The sequence below is a fragment of the Halichoerus grypus genome, chromosome 1, assembly GCF_964656455.1.
Source record: "Halichoerus grypus chromosome 1, mHalGry1.hap1.1, whole genome shotgun sequence".
In the NCBI taxonomy this organism is placed as follows: domain Eukaryota; kingdom Metazoa; phylum Chordata; class Mammalia; order Carnivora; family Phocidae; genus Halichoerus; species Halichoerus grypus.
Genome location: NC_135712.1, coordinates 45,436,309 through 45,459,858, shown reverse-complemented (window position 1 = coordinate 45,459,858; position 23,550 = coordinate 45,436,309). Strand labels below are relative to the sequence as shown.

General features: G+C 38.8%; 1 protein-coding gene across 1 annotated transcript in view; it reads left to right on the top strand.

Moving 5' to 3' along the window:
- The window catches only part of GABRR3 (gamma-aminobutyric acid type A receptor subunit rho3), a 43,981-nt gene extending 31,944 nt beyond the window's left edge, over window positions 1-12,037 (top strand). The window contains exons 8-9 of the mRNA XM_036070319.2: window positions 6,986-7,182; window positions 11,735-12,037. Coding sequence (XP_035926212.2) covers window positions 6,986-7,182; window positions 11,735-12,037 — 500 coding nt within the window. The remainder of the gene's footprint in view (window positions 1-6,985; window positions 7,183-11,734) is intronic.
- Window positions 12,038-23,550: the final 11,513 nt, after the last annotated feature.

The window sequence follows — 23,550 nt, the reverse complement described above, 5'->3', positions numbered from 1 at the left end:
ACTATCTGGCCTTCTGGAGGGCAGCTGGATTTCTTATCTCTGCTTCTTCATTCAATCTGTTGTAATAACTTTTAGCTGAAATATAGAAAGAAAACTGGTCTTGCTCAGATACGTGATTGGAGAAAAGAGCCATATTTTAATAGTGTTTTCAGATAATTGTGCATAGTCTTCCTTGACATTGCACCAAAACTCAGCAAGTGACAGTTTCTTAAAGTTTAGTTAATGTGGAATGTGGAATCTGAAACCATATCAGTGAATTTTTTCTATTCTATTAGATTAAAGTGCGTTGATCTATCTTGCATTTTGACTAGATCTTTTTACTCAAGCATCAATCATTTGAAAACTACCAGTGCACTGAGCTATATCTTCTCAACGCCCACATAATTCACTATACAATGTCAAAAAAATCACATTCGGGGCACTTGGGTGGCTCAGTTGGTTAAGCATCTGACTCTTGATTTTGGCTCAGGTCATGATCTCAGAGTTGTGGAATAGAGCCCTGTGTTGGGCTCTGTGCTCAGTGTGGAATCTGCTTGAGATTCTCTCTCTCCCTCTCCCTTTACCCATCCCCCTGCTCACACTAAATAAATAAATAAGTAAATAAATAAAATATTTTTAAAAAGCACATTCATTAATGTCACCATTAATCTGATTAAAAAGTGAGTAGTGGGGGCACCTGGGTGGCTCAGTTGGTTAAGCGACTGCCTTCGGCTCAGGTCATGATCCTGGAGTCCTTGGATCGAGTCCCGCATTGGGCTCCCTGCTTGGCAGGGAGTCTGCTTCTCCCTCTGACCCTCCCCCTCTCATGCTCTCTCTCTCTCTCATTCTCTCTCTCAAATAAATAAATAAAATCTTTAAAAAAAAAAAGTGAGTAGTGGGAAGCTGTCAAGGTCATAGTGACGGATACATATTCAACATCATTCTAGTTTTGACTTGAAAGCTCAAATTTTATCATTAGACAACAAATATCATGAGTTGTTTTACTTCAGGTGAGAGGCTTCCTTTACTCAGTTTTGAGAAATGTCTGCCAGATATCCAAATCTGAACAACCATAGTTTGTCTGTGAGTTGTTATTTTTTTTTTTTTTTTTTTGTGAGTTGTTCTTTTAAGTGAAAGTGGTGTTCCATTTTTCAAAGCGTCTGGTGTTCAGCGTATAACTCAATTGCCTGAGAGCTTTTCCTCAAGATAGCCATTGCTCTTTGGTATGCAGAAGTGCTTTCTATATACTGCTCATTTCATTAACCAGAATATTAAGAAGGCATATACACAGCGGCTATAATTTAATAAAATTAACAATTTTTACAGATTTTTTTATTGTGATGCTAAAAGCTGAAGAACACAGTGACTGTTAGGTCAGTTGGGTGCTGCTGCCTTAATTCATGCTAGGGCAACAACAGCTTTTACCTCCAATGCTTCCCACCATTGCAAATATCAACATAATGAGAAAGGTAAACAATGTCTTAGTATTGTGAAACTCATTTTCATTACACAGACCCTCTGAAAATGTTTTGGGGAGCCCAAAGGACCCACTGACCCCACTTTGAGAACTGTGGCTATAAGGTATCTAAATCTTCAGAGTCAGCCTTCTCTCTAATATGCTTATCTTTTCTCTTCCACTCCTCTTGCCTTGACCAGACCTGGGACCCTTGTTAATTTTCCCTGGATTGCTCTAACAGACCCCTACCTGCCCAAGGCCACCTTGCAAGGCTGTGAAATCTGACCCAGATGGGAGTAGGGAGCAGAAATCCAGCCCAAGCTCCATGGGACATCGTTTGGGATGACATCCTCCAGAACAAAGGGGTGACATCCTCCAGAAAATTTATTAATTTGCACAAAGTTGTAGTATGGACTTGTACAGGCCTTATAATTGCTTATTTCACTTCCTACTATTCTTACCACAATTCAACCCTACTACCAGAATAATATCTCAAAACTCAACTGTGATCACAATACTCTATCTTAAATACCATTAGAATAAATACTCTCAGCTTGGAATCCAAGGTGTCACTTGAGGGTCACCAAATGAAATAGAGGACACTTGGCTGAATTTGAGTTTTAGATAAGCGCCAGATAATGTTTTAGTATAAGTATATCCTAAATATTGCATGGGATACACTTATACTAAAACATTATTTGTCGTTTATTTGAAATTCAGATATAACTGAGTGTCCCATATTTTTATTTGCTAAATCTTCAACCATATTCTTGCCCCAGTACAGTTGCCCTAAGCTTCAACCAATTTGAATATTCAGTGTTCTCAAACAGCCACCTATGCCTAACTGCTTATCTGCTCTGCAGTGCTTCTGTACCGTTGTTCTTGTTCTTACTCTACCTAGAATGCCCTCTCTACCTATCCTTCTCTGTCAAAGTCTTGCCATTTCTCAATGGCCACAAGCTTTTACTAATGGCTCCAGGCAGACATGGTGTCTCACATATTGGAGCCACATGGTGTTTCGTATCTCTTCTAAGGTATTTCTTCTACCTTACTTCCTCTATTTTGTATGTAGCCATGGGGTGCCTTGGTAGCTTATCTTGTCTCCTCTAGTAGAAGGTGAGTTCCTTAAGGCCAAGGATCATTATGACCACCTTTTTTGTTCCTGTAGTGACTAGCACAGTACCCTGCACATATTTTGTGCTCAATATATAGTTGTTAAATTGCCAGTGTTTAGCCCACCATGTTTTAATAACTATATTTTAGTTACTAACTGGAAACAGTGATAATTCATTGCTGGCTAAGACCTTTCCACATTTGGATTCATTTGCTAATTAAGAATGAATCATTTGCTGGTTAAGATCCTTTCATATTTGTCATGTTTCAAGTGAAAAACAATGGAGGCTGAACAGCATGGAAATATCACTTGTGACTAGGCAATTCTTTTTTTTTTTTTTTAAAGATTTTATTTATTTATTTATTTGAGAGAGAGAGAATGAGAAAGAGAGCACATGAGCGGGGAGAAGCAGACTCCCCGCCGAGCAGGGAGCCCGATGCGGGACTCGATCCAGGGACTCCAGGATCATGACCTGAGCCGAAGGCAGTCGCTTAACCAACTGAGCCACCCAGGCGCCCGAGACTAGGCAATTCTCATAAGAGATAATAGCTACCATAACTTGGAATGTGGGATGGGTTAAAAATACTAATCTATCTTTCCATTTGATTTGGTGTGGAGAGGAAGCAAGACTCTTGTAAAGCTGTTCAAGGGTGTCCTAACCCTCATGGAAGGATGAGTAGTATTGTACTCTCATCTCTTCCTTCTCTGTCCTTCCTTTCTTCGCCTCCCTCTTTCTCATTTGGCCCCTCTGCACGGGGCGTGCCATTCATGGACAACATATTAAGTCATCGGGTCATTTACCAGGAAACAGACAACTAAAGTTTTCAGGCATGTCATCACTGATAAAGAAAAATGTCTCCTAACAGAAAATATGCCATAGAACTGAACAAGTAAGTACTTAGGAGCAATTCATTTAACCATCATAGAGGTTACCAGAACTTCTAGGCCCTGGACTCTGGCACCACCTTCGTGGGATAATGGTCGTTGGTTGCTGGCCATAGAGTGATGGTGTTAGGATATCCAGCCTATCTTCCTTTCCCTCACATCATTTAGTATTTTCTTTCTGCTTAGGCCTACAGGGAAAGTGTTTTTACTCATTTAAAGGTGAATGTAGATACCTATCCCTTCAAAAGAGCTGCCCACAACACAGCTACTGAAGGGATGAACTGACTCATTAGTTCTATAAGTGATGCCTACATGCCCCACTACCATCACACCAGTCAATGAACCTCTCCATACACAACCAAAAATGGCCAATGAAACACAAAGATGAGTAACTCTCCCCAGACCAAAGGGTTTTGTAGGGCCCTAGACATGTCCTTAAGAGTTAATATAGTGAAACTTCATGGGCTCAGGGGAGTTGAGTCCCATGCACCAAACTAAATATTTTGTCCTAACACTTTTCTGACCATGCATAGCAATGTTGGTAGGTGAGAAAATAATTTTCTAATCCCAGCATAGAACCTTTCTTTGACTAAATGGTCACTTCATATGTTTAAAATGCCTTTATTGGGATGTTAACTTATTGGATTTGGAAGGAATACAGTTTGTCAAGATTAATGTATTTCTAAGGGGTGGCTCAAGACATAAGTGTGTTTAATTAGTGGCTGTAATATTCCTGACTCAAGTTCTTTTGCATTAAGAATTTATATATCAGCTTTCCCATCCTTTACTCGCAAACTCAAACAATCCCTCCTCCCCACTCTCTATTTTTTTTTTTATTGCTCATTTTAAACAAGCAAAATTTAAAATGCTGGTTTTGAAAGAAATATAGTAAATTAGCTGCACTAAGTCCCCTTTGAAGGAAAATGACTGATAGCTTATTGCTCTCTGGCAAAAAAAAAGATAATGCAGTTTCCTTTACTGGCCCCATAGTCATCAATTTAAAATGCATGACAAGACCTGCCTGGCATATATATATACTCATGTGTTTGTTCTAAATCCTTATTTTGTCAGTTAAGCCCCATGTTACTGTCCATTGAAAAAAATCAAGTTCTATCTTAGAGGGCCAATAAGAAAAGGCATTTAAAATTTTTTGAACTAATAAGGAAAGATACTAAATATGAATGTCAGTGTAGGATTCTTTCAGTTTTACCAGTGAAATCCTGAAAGGAATGAGACTTTTAGCTTTTTGAAAAACACAAAATACCTTCATGCTTCCTGACATAATTCTACCCTCAGATTTTTTTTTTAAGATCTTATTTATTTATTTTGAGAGAAAGAGAGAGAGAGAGCATGAGTGGGGAAGGGGCAGAGGGAGAGGGAGAGGGAGAGAATCTCAAGCAGACTCCACATTGAGTGCAAAGCCCAAGGCAGGGCTCAATCTCATGACCCTGAGATCACAACTTAAGCCAAAAGCAAGAGTCAGACACTTAACTGACCAAGTTAGTTAACTGACCAGACACTTAACTGACCAAGCCACCCAGGCGCCTCTCTACCCTCAGTTTTGCGGTATCTTCTCTCAGAGATGCTTCATGTATAGAGATTGGTTTATAATCTTTTCTTAAAAAGGTTTTATTTATTTATTTTAGAGAAATAGAGAATGAAAGCAAGGGGGAGAGGGGCAGAGGGAGGAGAGAATCTCAAGCAGACTCTGTGCTGAATGCAGAGCCTCAGACAGGGCTCGAGCCCACAACCCTGAGATCATGACCCCAGTGGAAATCAAGAGTGGGATGCTCAACCAACGGTTGAGCCATCCAGATGCCCTGAAATTGGTGTATAATCTCAAGAACAAAAAGAGATTCCCTTTATAGGTCTAGAATGAGAGGCAGCTGGTTTGTGTGTAAAAAACATGGGTTCTACATTCAAATAGAAAGGTTCCGATCCTGCTACTGACAAAACTCAGGCCAGTTACTTAGCCACTCTCAGCTCATATTTCTTTTCTGCAACGTGTGGCTAATAATATTTACCTAGGTTTGTGGTGGGTAAACATTCAATAAAGGCAAGCAAGCTTTATTTAATAATCTTGGCTTCGGCTACATGTACACCTGTAATGGGAATAAAAAATTCACATCTCCATGCTTATGTAGCCAGGACTGCAAACAGCATCCACCGATATGCGGACTGTTGATATTTCAATCGTTGGGGAAGCCCGGGACTCAGTGAGATGGTGGCCTGCATTCAATGGTAAGAGCTAGAATAGCACTCAGGTGACTTCTGGAGTTCAAATCAGTGTGAAGGTGAGATCCCAGGGCCCTCCTGTGGTGGCTGCCAAATCCCCAAGTCTGGTCTTGATCATACAAACAGTAAAACTTAATTTGAAATTGAATAGCTCTGTAGATTTGTCATTGTCTTTCATATGGGCTCCCTCAGAGGAGAACCTTGAAGAATTATTGTCGAAAGGGTAGAAATGTGTTGGTGAAAGCTGTCCACATGCTGTGTCTGTACATTTAGGAGTAAATCACGGTGCTCTTCCTGCTGTTCGGGACTCCGTCTGTTGACATTAAAATGTCCTCACAACTTATAAAAATCATTAAGGACTCCATTTCTGCCTCCCTGGTGGGAAGTTAGGAAATAAAGCCATGCCAGCTAGTGTGCATTTCAAATATTTACAATACTGTACTTTCCAGGCAACACTCTCGCATCATCCCTCTGAGAAATTAGTGCAGACACAGACTAGCCCTCCCCTAGGCCAGCCTTTTATTAAGGAAATGTCAGAGTCAGTCTTTCTCCATTGTCCCCCAGAACCTTGATCTCATCACTTCTGATGCTTATGCCAGAGAATAAAGGAAAGGAAAGGAAGGAAACAAGGAGGGGGGAGGGGATAGGAGGGAGGGGGGAAGGGGAGAGTAACTGGCATTTCACAAGTGCATAGTAAGTATTTACACTGAACTGAGCCTCCACCATACACTTCCATTCTAAATCTCAATTGAACTATAGTTTCAGTAACAAGGGACAAAGTAATAGCAACACTGATGGCTCGTTAAGTATTCTATATGAAAGAAAAATATGGAAAATGACAAGACCACTCCCTGATGAATGAAAGATAAAAGACTGACTCGAAGACAATTTCTTTAAAAGGAAAAGTGTAAAATGATGGGAAAGGGTAGTAGGAATGGTTTTAGAATTTATTTCCCAGAGGACTTTTAGAATTGAACACATTTTTTACCTTTCTGGGATGGTTTAAAGAGGCCCAACGGAGGGCAAAGAAATGTGTCCTTAGAGATATGTATGAGTCTGTGAAGTCTTTCGATGGAAGGATGGAAACGCTATGGACAGTTGGGGTAAGGGCAAGAAAAAGATGGAAAGACAGATCCAAGGAGAGCTTCTTGCTTAGGCTCATGATGTGTACAAGGGTAATGGGCTGGGTTTCCTCCCCCACTCCCAACTTTGCTCACCAGATATTGTGAGCAAATACATCCCCTGGTGTAATCCAGCACCTGATCCCAGAACGGAATGGTTATGTCACTGAGCTTGTCCCTATTCTCCAATGGCAGGAATCACCACGGTGCTGACCATGTCCACCATCATCTCTGGCATGAGTGCTTCCATGCCCCAGGTGTCCTACATCAAGGCCGTGGACGTATACCTGTGGGTCAGCTCCCTATTTGTGTTCCTGTCAGTCATTGAGTATGCAGCTGTGAACTACCTCACCACTGTGGAAGAGCGAGAACAATTCAACAAGACAGGGAAGGTACTGCCTGGCTTTAACTCATGGATCCCTTCTGGAATGTGAAAAAGACTATCCTTACCTATAATCCTCTCCTGAGTGTCATAAGCCCTTGTAGTAAGTCTCTATGCCTTGGCCAGATGCAAGTTTACAGGATTTAATGGTGAACCTTATTCTGTCTGTGCTGGCTGGTTTCCTCAGCATCCTTACTCACCTTTGCCAGGAGTTTTTTCGTGATTTCTCTCAGTGTGCTCCCTCCACGGACTCTATCCTTTGAAAAGGAAGGGTTGATGTACAAACTATACCCTTTCAAGTAGGTGATGATGATGATGATGATGACGACAGTGATGAGAATAGCTAATGTGTGTTTATTATGTACTGGTATTATACTAACCACCTACCATAAAGTATGTCATTTAATTCTGAGCAACCCCAAGAGGTCGGTTCTTTATCACCTTCATTTTACAGAGGTAAAATAGGAGCAGATACGGAGTAACTCGGCCAAGGTCACACAGCCTAAGAGGAATCAGGATTTGTTTCTGGCTCTCCCTGACTCCAGTGGTTATGCTCTCAATCCATAAATGATATATTTCTCTACCAGAACTAGGATTTATGTTTCTCTTCTTGTCACTTGAAGGAGTGAGAGAACATAAAGAGAGGTTCTTCTCTCCACAGTATACTGGGAATAAAAGGTGCCTTCTGGGTTCTAAATGTCATCACATGTTTCTTGTGCCATTGTTTAATAAATATGGGTAGATTGATATCTACCTGCTTCATTTCACAAAGGACTAGGGCGCCAGTTCGTTGCCGTTATGAGAAATGACATAAGATATTATACTTCAGAAACCTAATTGATCATATCAGTTTGTTTGCTAGCCTACACTTAAGACTATATGTGTGTGTGCACATAATTCTAATATAATATATTTACATTGGTTTAAGAAATTCTTACATGCACAATTATACATGACCCAAACATTATTTAATATTTGTTACACTTGTAGTCAGAGCATTTCTTACTTTTCAGATGTTTTATATAAACCTCTTTTCAAATTGAACCTTCATATCAGCTCCATGAGGTAGACCTTACGGAGATTATTATCTCTATTTTTAAAATGAAGCAGCAGAGTTTTAGTGAAGGAAAGTGATTTGCCAAAAGATTCACAGCCAACAGAGATGCAATTACAATTCAGATCTCCTGTAATTCTCCTTCATTCTTCTATTATATATCCTTTGAGTCAAAGCTGTAATAGGAGCTGATTTTGCTTTGTTGCTGATGCTTCCATTTCTTTTGTTGACAACATGTGAGTAAGTGTCCCTGCCACATGCATACCCACAGTGACTGCTAGGTGGGTGTGAGGAAACCAGGAGCTTTTAGACAAGTATGTGGTAATGGGTAGTGTACACATCACCTGGGATTTGTTAGATTTTCGTTCAGTAGTTCTGGGGTATGGGATCAGTGAGTCTGCATTTCTAACAAGCCCCAGATGCTGTTGGTCCATTACCCACACTGTGAATAGTAATGATTTAGATAATCTGTGAAGTGAAAGATGACAGAGAAAAAAATGTGTGATGAGGAAAATAATTTGGTTGTTGTTCTGTTTTATTTTTATGTGGGAAATGGTTAACCCAAGAAAGAGGCACTGTCGTAATCCCGGCCCACCTCTATCTAGTCTTTTGACTCCAAACTTGTTTACATCTCCCCACCCCCACCCGCCACACAACACATGTGTTCACACTACTGAATTTTCTTTCTCACTAGATGGGTTTGTACACACTCTTCTTGTGTAACACTAAGGAGAGAATCTTTTGAGTTAATAAGCATCATATGTTTTTTAAAAATTTTTTTATTGGGGTAAAATCCATATAACGTAGAACTTGCCATCTTAACTGTTTGTAAGTGTACAGTTCAGTAGTGTTAAGAATATTCACCTGGTTGTGCAAGGAATCTCCAGGACTTCTTCATCTTACAAAACTGAAACACTGTGCCCATTACACAGCTCCCCATTTTCCCTTTCACCAGCCTCCGGAAACCACCTCCTTCAAAGGCACAATGATCTCAAAGAAATGTCCTACCTGCCATTCCTATATTTATGGGGTAAAATGACAGACCATAAGATTCAGGGTCCGAAGAAATGATGCCAAACCTACTCCACTACTTCCTAGCTCTGCGTTTTGGGTTGTCTCCTAAACATCATTTGTAATTTTCAGAATGTTGGCATTTCTCTCCTATTTATCTGACATGGCTATTGTAAATAGTGTAATAAATGGGTCTGAAACTTTTGCAAGCTATAAAATGCTACACAAATGTTAAGTTCTTATTGTGATTAGTGCCCAGGACAGAGGCTCTGAAAGAATAGTAGTTTCAACAAGGATAGTGGGACAGGCTGTTTGAGATGAGAAATGGTTAAAGGGGTAGGATGCCCTGGTGAGGCACAGGGTAGAAGGACATGTCTATAGGTTCGGGGGATAACCGGTGATACTTCTTTCCTCTATACCTGAGTTTTAGAGAGAGAAAGATGTGGGGACAAGACAGATAGATAGGATGATGTCACCTTTGTTGTTGATAAAGCAGTTGGGAGTAAGTGCCTTAGATATGTGAGCAGGCGGGCTCACTAATAATTCATCATTGTACTAAACATACTCTTTTGGTCACTGGTGAAGCTAGACAATTCAGGACTCTCCCTGTGAAGACAGTCTCCTTTTACCTCATTTCAGAGAACAGACTTGGATACCAATGCAGATCACAAAGTGAGGACTCAAAAGGAACTGAACCACACATGCTAGTTCCTTCTCCCAAATCTCTATGGTGGAGTAATGGAGGGATAATGAGAAAGACCAGGAACGTTAGGGTATGGAGTTCCTCCCTATGAAGTTAAGCAAAGCTCATTACCTACCACCGTCACCATCACACCCCTGTCCCAACCCCCCCTGGATGCCAAGAGCTGGGAGAACATCAAGGGCCATGGAAAAATCATCCCAAGTGTTGACGTTTGCCCAGAAAGGAGAAAGGAAGTTATTTTCTTTCTTATACCTTCATCCAAATGTATTCCTACTTCCAGGACTTAGAACTTAATATAAAACAGTCAAATCTCTACTTCAGATATAGGATGCCTTGGGTATGTGCTTATTTGTAGACTAGTGTGAAAAATTAAAGACCCATTCTAAAACTGTTTTTACTAGAAGGAAATTAGCACCCTACTGGTAAATTGTATACTGCAAGATTTCATCAATTATATAAATGGTTCTAAATTATCATAATGTCCAGTAGGATAAGCCAACAGTGTTCTGGGTGGCTATAATGAAACCACTGAAGAGACTGTATTAGTTATTCTACCCTCAGATCCAGAGTTGAATATATTATTAATGTTATTTTTGGCTATCTGAGGTTAGTTTTTGAGTCTTGATCTATTTCATGTTTGTATGATCCATTTTCATTTTACTATGAAAAGTTTCTAAAGCTAAAACAAAAAAGGACAACATAACTTGAGTATGGGTCTTTGGTTAGCTTACTGAAGACATAAAATATTCTCTATGTCTCTTGAATTCAGTAGAATATTAGGTTTTTTAATTGCTATGAACCAAATACGTGTTTTGGCAGAATTTACTCTGTAGCCTCCAATTTGAATTCTAAATAATTTCATCCCATGGTAGCCTGTTCATATTTGTTTGTTTTTTCACTTTACTATAGATCAAGAAGTGATTTTGTTTTCTCAGAAAGAAATTAGTAGCAGCTGCTTCATAGACACTGTTCTGTATCAGCGAGAACTACTATCTCCCTCAAAGTAAAACCTTAAAGAAAAATGGTAGTTTAGATTCAATCAGGCACTGGAGCCAGAAAGCACTGATAATTCTCTCCTTCTGAAAAATAAGCCAATTTCAAGTTGTTTAATTGGGATATGTTGGTATCATTTATAGGTTCTTCCCAGCAAAAATAGGAAGACTTGGCCAATTTGCACTTAAAAAGAGCAGCTGAAATCATTTCCTACCCTTACTCCAAATTTAAGCATAAATGGATCACCAGATGATGTTCTGGTTTTGGACCCCACACTGACTGGGTGTATTGCTATGTTTTCTCTAAAGAGGAAAATATGTTGAAAAGCAAATCCAATTGGCTTATTTTGCTCTTCTGATAAATCATATTCAGTTTCAACTCAACATTATGGCAAACAACTCATACTACACAGAAACAAAGGGGAAACCTGAAACTGTTCCTTTCTGGGGAAACATGCATTTGAGTGTTCCAGTCTATCAGGCCAGAACTAAATTAGAAGACAATGACATTATAATTGTGAAACATTTATTTGTATAATGTTCAAATATCTCTATGGAGTTAATAATAAACCTTGCTAAATCCCTATTAAAAACAAATCTCTATGATGATGTTTTCCATTTATTATTAAAATGATTTTTAGTCAGGTACCAAAAGCAAAACCAGAATTCTATTCTTTAAAATAAGCAAAACATTCTTAGCATTTCTTGAAGCTATTTTAAAAATCTGATTGTTTAGACTTTTACTGTAATTCCTACATACAGAACCATATTCATGACTTACTAACAGAAGTCTTTTTGTCAGCTTTCTGGAATGTATAATATTGATACAGTTCAAGCCATGGCCTTCGATGGTTGTTACCATGACAGCAAGACTGAAATGGACCAGACTTCCTTTTCTCTACACTCAGAAGAGGACTCCATACAAGAAAGATCCACAGACAGCCCCAGCACAGACTCATCTCAGATAAAGAAAAGGCAGTCCTTAGGAGGGCATGTTGGTAGAATCATTCTGGAGAAAAACCATGTCATTGACACCTATTCAAGGATTTTCTTTCCCATTGTGTATATTATATTTAATTTGTTTTACTGGGGTATATACATGTGAGGAGGAATTCCCAATGTATAGTGGTTGTTTTGGAATCAGATTATGTTAAAAACAGTAACAGCAACAAACAACTCTTGATTATCAGTTGGACAGTACTAGACTAAACTGGGAGTCAGCCAGTCACCTCTCCTGGCCTACAGAAGATTTGAAAGTTGACTGATTTACATCTAGGAAAGAGTTTAAGGTCCCAGGAGAATTTAACTCCACACATGAGTCACAGACATGCATATGGCAGAAAAACAATTCCTATAGGGAAGGACTTTGTGATTACTTCTCCTAGACCCTCCTTACTTTCTAAATGTAAGCTTTTTGTACTTACCTAAGGAATAAAGCTATGACAATAATTTAAGAAACATTTATTCCTTAGTGCTAGTCAAGTACCAGATTACCTAACAGAGTTGAACCCTTGTAAGGAAGAACATCAGCATCAAGGTGGTACCATGGATATTCACACAACTGAGATGCACATGAAGAGCCTCCCTGTCCATCTCCAACCACGTCTTTTGTCTTATTTCACTGTTACGTTTCATATACTATAGACTCCAAGAGCAGAAAATCTAAACTTTGTTCCTATCCTAATGTTAAATTAATACATCAATCTTCAATAAGAGAATCTTGTATTTTGTAGTTGAGTTATAGCTTTTATAGCTTTTGGGAGGCATTTAATTAATTAGTTACTATAGTCACCAAATGTTTGTTGACCTCCTACATGTGCCAGGCACTTTATTAGGTGCTATTTAGTAAAAAAAAAAAAAAAAAAAAAAATACAAAATGACATTCCTGCTGTCGGTGAGTACACAGCCTATCAGGAAGTGATAGCTATCATAAATAATAAATGCAATAGCTGTAAAAATAGAGGTTTGTCCACTGTACTGTCTGAGTTCTGAAAAGGGGATACCAAAAGGAAAGAACATCTATGAAGGGATGGACTCTCAATTTATAAGCAACTAAAGATGCTTCCAGACATGGCATTGAGTGAAAACTTGAATGAAATTTATGTATCCTATAGTAATCCCATAGTAACTTTGGTTGAACCAAGTAAATCAGGTCAAGTGGGTATTAAATAAATGTTTGTTAAGTAGAAAAACCTCCACTGATCAGTATTCATTTTGTAGACTAGCAGTGTGCATGCTGTCGTGTTAAGTATTTTGTGAAAAAGATTCCACGTAGAGATCAGCCCTCAGTAGGAAGTATGATATATTCCCCTTCCTATTTTGATTTCTGGCATTGAATTAAGGGAAATAAATTAAACGGTGTGTTACTTTTAGTGTGTTGCCATTTATCTCACCATTAAGTAAACCAAAACCATTTGAATTACTTCGTGCCAGGTGTAGAGACAAGTAACTTCCTGCTTATTTACCAATAACATTGATTTTGGTTCTCTGCTGTGAATGACATAATGTTCTAGAAACTTATTTTCCTTTTTGGTACAAAAGATTTTTTTTTTTTTTTAAAGATTTTATTTATTTATTTGAGAGAGAGAGAATGAGAGAGAGCACATGAGAGGGGGGAGGGTCAGAGGGAGAAGCAGACTCCCTGCCGAGCAGGGAGCCCGATGCGGGACTCGATCCAGGGACTCCAGGATCATGACCTGAGCCGAAGGCAGTCGCTTAACCAACTGAGCCACCCAGGCGCCCCTGGTACAAAAGATTTAAGGGCAAATTCCATCTCTACTATAACTTCCCTCACAGGCAGGCTAAGTATCTGGGATACTTCATTCTATTTTCTTAACACAAATTCGACAATTCTTTCAAAATTTTTCAAGGATTATATTTTTCTAGGAAACTGTCCAAAATTGAGCTAATATAATTTATTAAAACCCTTCTCCATATAATTGTAGATAGATCATAAATACATTTTAAAACTATTTATTTAATAGTTTTTAAGCCTGACTTAAAAGGAATAGTAATTTTGTAGGATTATATTTTCAAAATAGGGAACAGGTTAATATCCTAGGTGGGTTCTTTGAGAATTTGTAGCTATCAGTTGAGCAGAGCACTACAGTTGTGTTAATATTTCTGATTCTGGCATACTCTGTATACAACTGATGTTAAAAAAAAAAAAAACCAACAGACAAATCTACAAATGGACAGAACAAATCTACACAATTCTGTTCTTCTAACTCTCTGGTTCTTCAGATATGGCTGTTTTTCTTCCACTTTGAACTCTACCATTCAGGATGTTTAAAGCTTCCCCTGGGCATATTCGCTTCCCAATTTCAAATCAAATGTATCTGAATACATTTGGCAATCTAGGCTAGAAGAATGGGTCTCCACCACACTACTCATACACTCGGCATTCCTCCTGAGGAGTATTAATGCACAATTGTTGGCCAATCAAATGTAACTTCTGTTAATGTCTAGAAATGGTCTTTGCATTCTTCAGTAATGTCTAAACTATGTTTACTGCTCAAGAGAATTCCTAGAGCATTCGGAATGAGCCTCTGGGATTTTGGCCAGTTTTCATCTCCTCAAATTTGTGGTTTGTGAAGACTGTAAGGAGAGAACTGTTCCTGTGAGCTTGATTTCTACCAGGGAGCACCAAGGCTTCTGGTTCCATTATTTCAAAAAGAATGAAATCACAGTTACCTGAGAAATGTGTGAGTGACAGCATATCATAGTTACCTCATTTTGATTTTCACTTCATTTACTGATCACAATCCAGAACAGACTGTGTGTGATTGTTCACTGAGGGATAAGCTTGGATAAAATGTGAGGATTTCAGAAAATAAGCTGCTTTCCAAGATTTAAGAAAAAGCCAGCCAGCTCTGTAAACTGCCTAAATATAGAAACAGGATATTTTATAGGGACTACTCTGGAAAATCTATGAAAAGATATATTTTTAACTTACTTTTATTGTTTTCTGATTACAAAAGAAATACAATTTCAATATAAAAATTAAAAATACCAATTGGCAAAAAAAAATCCACTCAGAATTAAATAGTTAACATTTTAATGCATATTCTTAGAGTTTTTCTATGCATAACATATATTTTTCTAATGGAATCATTTTGTATACACTTGCATTTATTAACTTAAGCACTTATATCATACCAAACACTGTGTTGGGGACACAGTAAAGATGGACACTCCCTAACTTATTGGACTTACATTCTCATTGGGAATGTGTCTAGCTTACGCAGTTTGTAGCCAGATTTTCTTCTCTGGATCATAAGCAACATTTCTTTTAAGTTATTTAAATTTTTTTATAAACAACTTTCTATGCCATTTTTTCCTGCAAAATAATTTTTATATGCTGCAGAGCAGTCCACTGAATAAGTATACCATAGTTTATTTAACCCATCTCCTCTTGTGGAACATTTGCTTTATTTCCTATTGCGTGTGATTATAATGGGCTGCAATTAGCAACATAAAGGATATTTAGAAGTAGGGGCGCCTGGGTGGCTCAGTCATTCGGTTAAGCAGGATAAGTGGTTAAGCATCTGCCTTAGGCTCAGGTCATGATCTCAGGGTCCTGGGGATCCAGCCCCACGTTGGGCTCCTTGCTCAGCGGGGAGTCTGCTTCTCCCTCTCCGCCTGCCCCCCCCATCCCTTGTGTGTGCTTTCTCTATCTCTCTCTTTCTGTCTGAAATAAATAAGTAAAATCTTTTTAAAAAGAATATTTTGAAGTAAAATTATTTTAGAAACAAATACAATTTTTAGCCATATCCAAATTTCAGCATTTATTTCCTTTATAAGAATTCCTTTTTGCCACTAGAATCTGCCATGTCAGACTCACTTACCTGTCTGTTTAAATGGATATATATCCACTGGTGTTCCCTTTATAAAAGAAGTTTAGACATAGTATAAAATACTATGGCAGTCCTATATATTGAAATTCTGCTTTCTTCCATGACTGCGATTGCCATCACAAGACCTTTTTGTAAGTAGGAGAGTAATTGAGATTGCAAATATTTGCCTATGAGTTGCTACACGATCATAATTTATGGTTACATTGTCTTAATCCTTGCAGGTGGATTAGTTTTCATGAATAAGGTCTCTCATTTTGTATTGTGGTACTCATAAGCCTGTTCGAATCACTCCCATCCACACACACAATTTTTTAACATGGAGATGAATGAGGAAAGGAATTATACCTAATTCCATAGTCATTATTAAGGTCAAAATGCCAATGAGATTAACAACAGCCTCAAAGAAATAAGAGAAAAGGGTGGTAAGGAAATGGCTATTTCTACCACAAATCTATGACAGGGCCTGGCACTATTTCCCGACAGGTCCTTTGGTGACACCATCAAGGCTACATCCTGTCTACCTCATTTGTGGAATGAGCCACCTCTGCTTTCCTTGTAAACATTGCTTTGAAACAGTTAAACTGGAACGTCCTGGTCATTTTAAAATTATATCACTTTCCAATTGAGTTTGACCTCCCTGAACTTAACAGAGAACTTGAACATTTTGTTTTCTCTTGTGAAGAAACTGTGAAAGACAAAATGCACTGGCTAACTGAGACGATTTTATCAGCTTATTGCAAGGGGGAGGATATTCATTAATGAGCAACATCTCAAAATAAAGGAAGGGGGCCCAGAAATCCAAAAAGACAGACAAGCAAGGGAGTCTTCTTCAGAGGTGGAGGTAGAGGTGGGAGAGGCAGCTCCTATCTCAGGATATAGGACAGCAAGGTGGTCATTTCTCAGAAGACAAAATGGGGGCAGGGGCAGATTTTTGGACGCTAGCTACTTTCCAGGAACACAGGGGCTTCAGATAAAGTTCAACACTGTCACTTGTTTTTCCAATTCTAATCTACTGCTGAATCATAATGTTTTTTGATCAATAATTGGGGCCAAGTGCGGAAAAGAGATTTCAGTCACTGAGAAAAATTACCATAGTTTTCTTTTCAATATATTGATACTTAATGTGATGTAGGAAACATTGAACTACATTTTATTATCAATTAGTTCACTTGATGGATGAGTTATTACTTTTGATCCCAGGATCAATACAATTCATTATAGAAACTTATTTTCTACAAGAGTGCTTTAAAGGCTTTCTACAAAATTGTGCTGCTCGTTTCTCACTCCTTGCCTTGGGCAATCAAAAGGAGATGAAGTTATAATATCATTAGCAAATCTTCTTAAACCTATTGGGAAGCAATAACACTTTCTGAAGTTTGATATGCAAGCCTGAGTCCTTTAAAAATGACAGATAGGTTTCAATATTTCCAAGAAGACTAGCTACTGAACCAGGCCCCCTAAGAAAGAAAGTGCTAGCACACATTCATTTCTTCTCTTCTTCAGAGAACATTAATGCAGGTGTTTCAAGTGTTTTACACTTTAAAGGAGTGTTACAAACACAAACCCACACATCACATCAAATAAATTTTTAGAGCAATCACACCACCCCAGAATAACTTAAAATAGGTTTTGTTAATTAGGTTGTATCTTGGGTGAACTTATATTTAAATTGAATGCCAAATCATTGTGAAGGAAGCCTCAGGACCTGCTAAAGAGCTTTTAAATGAATATGCAGTTCAGGTACACAGTGAAGAAAGAGATGGTTTTGTGAAAGTGAGCTCTAATAATTTAATGTGACTTATAAAGATAATGTGAACTTGAAGCAGGAGAGAAAAATAAGGCAAAAGAAAGAGAACGGTAGGAGCTAAAAATGTGGTTGATTCATAAAATGAACTCAGAGCTCCATAGTGTGTATCTTAAGGGAAGATTTGGATTTGAAGGTAGAATTAATTATATTTGATTATTTTGGACAATATCCTGGTCTAGCTTAATGCAATCAGATGATTATTGCTCATTTGTACAAAAGATGGTGTGTCTTTGGGCAATTAAAGTAATTAATTGCATGTTGGTCACCAAGTAATCAATGTAATATGCCATCCTGACCAAAATAATCAAATTATTCAAGTTATTAGGATCATTTGATTCTCTCATGACATTATCTCTTACCCCTTTTATGCAGTAAATTTCTCCTTGATTCATGTGGATTAACCATTTATTATATAGCTGAATCATATTTTATATGAAATAATCTGAACTCGTTGGGGGTACAGATAGAAAACGACTTTACTTTTAATCAATGACTGTTTAATATGCTTTATTGGCTATTACTTCTCTACCCCTTCCTCTCATCTCAAGTAGATCTCACAGCTTTTTGGATACTTTGAGTTATTGGTCAATTAGCCAATCAGCAATCACATATAGACACATAAATACATATAAAACACTCACTTTGATGATGGAGATTCATTTTCAAGTATAAAGCTGATTTAAGTGTGTTTTCACTTTTTCCACCTTAGGCTTAAACCCTGAACTGTGGAAATTGTCCTAGGAAGAAGGTAAACTCTGCTCTAGTACCTGCCTCTCTCCTACGCTCCTCCATCCCACCAGGTTCAGGGGCAAAGAATGGATGGGGAGGATTAGGGAAAGAACTGGCAAAAGTCTTTTAACCTAAATGATACGTGTTTTCGTTCTTTTAGTTGGTTGATGCCCTCTGGGTGGCAGGTAGGCCTGGTTTTGTGGGCATGAAACCAGTACCTTCACACAAGACCTCACCTGCGGGGGTTAATGCTCTGCAGTTGCCATCTTGAAATTCTTAATAATGTAATCTTTGAATGTGTTTTGTAAGTGGAGACTGTTGGAACAACGGTGCATGTACCAAGGTGTGGCATGCACAGTTCAGCTTCCTGCCCTGTGGGATGGCTTCTGGACCTCGCTTTCCTGCTTCCCTCTTCCAACCCCACCTGAGACCCACACTGCCCCTTGCCCCTGGTGGGGGCCTATATACCGATCCACACATCCCACAGTTTTTCCCTGCCCTGGTCTGGCCATGCCATGCTGTGTTTGAAGAACGCCTGGACCGGAGCAAGCCTCTCACCCACCCCCTATGCAGGGAAGGTATGAGCCCTGGCTGGGAGGTTACAATCTCCTGAGTTTGGCCAGTCTACTTTGGGTTGGGGCCCTTGACCAGTGTGTCAGGAAGATTGATTTCCCCACCCCTGGCCTGGGCACTGCAGTGTCGGTCCAGTGGTGAGCAGGAGGGGGTACTCAGTAGCCTGTGAGCCATGTACTTCTGTGCGTCTGTGGGTGCTGAGTGTCACTGCAGGGCCCTCCAGTGCCTGTGAATGTGTGCACTCACCTTTCAAGTATTCCTGTGTTTGCTAGAACATGACATAGAATAGCAAATAAAAAACACATCACCATTATAGTGTAGAGGGAATCTGCAAAGGAAAGAAATCATTCTATATTTTAGCAACTTTAATGGCACTCTCCCCTACTTTTAGAACAAGGCGTTTATATTTTTGTTTTGCACTCGGCCCCACCAATGACGTAGCCATCCCTGGTGGCAGGTGTTCAAATATTGAAGCTTTCAAGGGATACTGGAAGGTTCTTTGGAGGTATACACACTGTGGTTTATTGAAGTTAACCCTGAGATCTGTGACGGACCTTGTGTGATTTCGTACTCTTTTTCCATCCATGCTGAAGTTTATGCATCTCTTTTTATAAATAACAGGAGTCTATAATTTTTTTTAAAAGGGTTATTTTCCTTTTCTATATTCAGAAGCAGTTTATGTAATGTATATTTTTCTCTTCCTTGAAAGCTGAAAAAGATTCATTAGTAGATCTGTCACTTCCCAACTACTGCCACCATAGAGATCAATCGGTTGGTCATTATTAGGTCATTATGATAAAAATTTTGAAGGAAGATAAGTTAATGAATGTGCCATCACAATGTGAGATTCTCTCACCCATCTAGACATGCTATGCTAGTCTCCCAGGGAACATTTTCAGTAGGAGCCTGTTTAATTTTTAACAAAACAATCCAAGGAGTATGAACATACAGCACTTGTGCAGGAGTATATCTTATTTTATAAGAATCATGGACAAGTTTGTTTCAGGGTTTATGGGTGACATATTAAGCAGAAAAACATTTCTCTGAGGAAAAGAGTCACTGGCCAAAACCCAGCATATTTGCATCTGTAAGTGCTTGGCTATTGAAGGAGGGAGGTCTGGAGTATCATTTAATTTAAAAAGTTAAACAGCCTATCACTGACTTTCCTCTTCCTGTAAAAGAAATTAGACTGTAAGCAAGACAAGAAAATGGGAATACTAACCCAATTCAATTTTGTAAACATTGAGTAAACTACACAAAGCACTGTCCTAGTTTTCAGAACAAATGAAAGCAATTTCCTGGCTCCGAAGAGTTTGTTTATTTAAGATTTATTTATTTATTTTTAGAGAGAGAGAGAGGGAGAGAGAGAATCTTCATCAGACTCCCTGCTGAGCGTGGAGTCCAATGTGAGGCTTGCTCTCAGGACCATGAGATTATGACCTGAGCCAAAACCAAGAGTCGGACGGTCAATCGACTAAGCCACCCAGGTGCCCTATAGCTCCAAGAAGTTTAAAACATGTTATAGAAATATGTAAAATATAATTCCAAACAGTAATTGTATTACTGTTTTTTTTCGATTAGATTGATTTCAAGTCGATTAGATTGATTTCAACGAGATGTATCACAAGATTAACTTTGGAATACCTCAGCCTGGGTCATTAAAAAAAAAAAAATGTGGTGCTTCTGAAGTTACCATAAGTCCAACCAAGATTATTCCATGGCAATATGGCTATGTCGGTTGGAAGGTGACTTGTTGGATGAGTGTAGTCAATAAAGTGAAACATATATGTGTAAAAGGCTTAGTTGCATTTAATTCATCCTATGAATCATGTTCAAAATGTTGTAATGGATTTAACAATAATGCCTCTCAGGTGAATAGCATTTTACAGTTTTAACTCTTCTGCCTACCCTATCTCACCCAAGACTCACAGCAGCTTTGTGAATTGGACAAATTAAGTAAAATTAACCATTTTTACAGATGCAGAAAATGAGTTCCAAAAAGAGGATTAGTCGATAGGCAGCATAGGATTTTGATTTAAGTCCCAGATCTACTATCCAATGGTTGTATAACTTTGAGCAAGTTATTTAACCTTGCTATGCTTTGGTTTCCTTATATTATATAAATTGTTTGTAAAAGTTAGGATGATAGTAATAATGGCATAGATATTAAATAAAATCATATATAAGAAAGAAATTACTTAGATCCTTTCTGGACCAAAGTGAATACAAATACATAGGGGGCACTATTCACACAATTTAAAATAATATCTGTGCTTCCTGGGATTCTGCAATGTGATAGCCCTAGAAAATAAAAGGAAGTTTAAAAACAAAAATTCCTAATACAAGTATTAGTAATTTTACAAGCTCCTCAATGTTTATAGATTGAATGAGTGATTCCAGTCAGACTGATTTTTCTCCTAATATCCTGTGGAAATTGGTGCACAACCCTTAGGCTTATAGAATTTGAGAGGCAATAGGGATAATACAGAATTATCTGGTTCAATCTCACTTTATAAGTGAGGAAACAGCATTAGCAAAAAGAGACAGCTAAGTTCATATACTGGGCATGTCCTTCTCTGAGTTAGATCTAGTAGCCTTTAAAAGTACACTCACACACCATGATTCTGAGATTCTTTGTGCCCAGCATCATCTTGATTGGAGGTGGAGGAAGGACAGAGATGTGCTGGTGCAGCCCAGTGGGAGGCCCAGTGGGGGCCACAGTGAGGTGGCTAAAACCTAAAGCTCAGTAGGAGGAAAAACCTAGGAGATCACAGGACAGGATGACAAACTTGGCTTTGAAAGGAGTCTTTTAATGAAGCAACACAAAGGGCATAAACATAAAGCATCCCTGTAGAAGGGCAGTTTATTTTTGTTAAGAATCCTAGACAAGTCTATTTCAGGGTTTCTGTCTAAGACAAGATAAGGATGGAATCCTCTGCTCTCTCCTATCATCTCAGCATCTTGCTCCCAGGCTCCACAGGAGGATTGCTAGTCTATTGATTCAGATATCTGGGCGCTTCTGCAGGCTTTTCTGGGCAGGTCTGGGTCACTGAGCCATCCATGACTCAGCTATCCATGACATTGTTTTTATGAGGAAATGGATTACAGAAACAAAATAATCGACTTCTTAATGACTCTGGAATAAATAAGTTGGAGACTGCGCAGTAGTCTGCTTCTTGTCCTCTGGAAGAACTTTAAACTCAATGGACTAAAAGCAAAAGATGAACAAATTACTCAAACAGTACGTTAAGAATGCCGTAGATGCTGGAAGCTCCTCTCCCCTCCCCTCCTTTTCCTCACTTTCTCTCCCTTCCTTTTCCTTCTAGACATGCCAGCCACTGTGTTTAGGTCTAAAGGAATGAGCATGGCTTTCGTTTTGTTTTCTTTTGTTTTGCTTGCCACGTTAATAAATCTGGATTATAATAAAAATATCAGAGAGAACACATTGAAAGATGAATTTTGCACCAGGGGAACTCCTATACAAGATGTATGATTTTCCCCTAGCAGAGCTGACTTCAATATGCACTTTTGTTCAGTTAGACATCCTAGGGGCTATTCAAAATCTAGGAAATGGTTTTTTGTGCTGACATTGAAACTTTTCTTTATGACAAACACAAAGTACTGCTTTTCCATGTAATGGACATGGGTAAGAATTTACCATTTTCTGAATCCTTGTAACATCAATACTGTTCTTACATTATCTTGAGTAGATGTTTTGTAGTCAAAATAAAAAGCAAAGTACATTACCAATATAATGTCAAGTGGATTAGAGGGATTTTTGTAGTCTTTTCTGAAAGACAGATCTTTCTGAGAAAGTCTTTCCTGAAAGACACAGATCTTCCAGATCTATATGTGATCTTGTGCAAGTTAACTCTCCAGACTGTTTCCTCAACTGTAAAATGGAGGTAAGCACAAGGTTGTGGTGAGGACGAAGTGAGGAGTACACTAAACACTTGGCATGGTCCCTGCCAGCAAGAACTCAAGTTTTGCTATTATTGTTAGTTTTGGACAAGTGTTAAGACAAGGGGTACTTTGTTTGCATTTGCTCACGTGTCACCCGATAATCAGAAGTAGGCATTGGTCTCAATCATCTTGACAGAATGAAATAATTTCCTTTGGGACATCTTTGGTTGTCTACAGAGCAAAGGACACAGGCCAGAGCAGAGATGTGCCCTTGAACCCCCGTGCCCAGTTGGTCCAGCCTCCCCACCCAAACGTTTCCAATAATGAGTCAGAAGTATAGAGCCTTAGGCTGAAATTATATAATCGCTTTTGTTCTTCTCTTCTATAGCTACAATCTCAAAGAATTTCCAGTATCCTTTTAAACCAGGATTAATTCTGACTCTGGGAGCAACGCAATATAAATTACAATACAAAACAGCACAGCATAGCATAGAGAGCTCAAAAGAAAGCGATGGGAGAACCTGGACCTTTAGCTTCCTAAACTTGGGCAGCTCGCCTTTCCTCTCTGGGCCTCAGTTTCCCCATTCATAAAAAGAACCCGGTTGTACTAGACTGTTGCCCCAAAGCCAGAGGCTCATCCCGCTCCCAACTCAACCCCCCCCACCCCCCCCCACACACAAGAATCATATATGTCCTTTAACACTAAAGGGAAAAACATGCGGGCGTGAACACCGAACCCGGGCCCATACC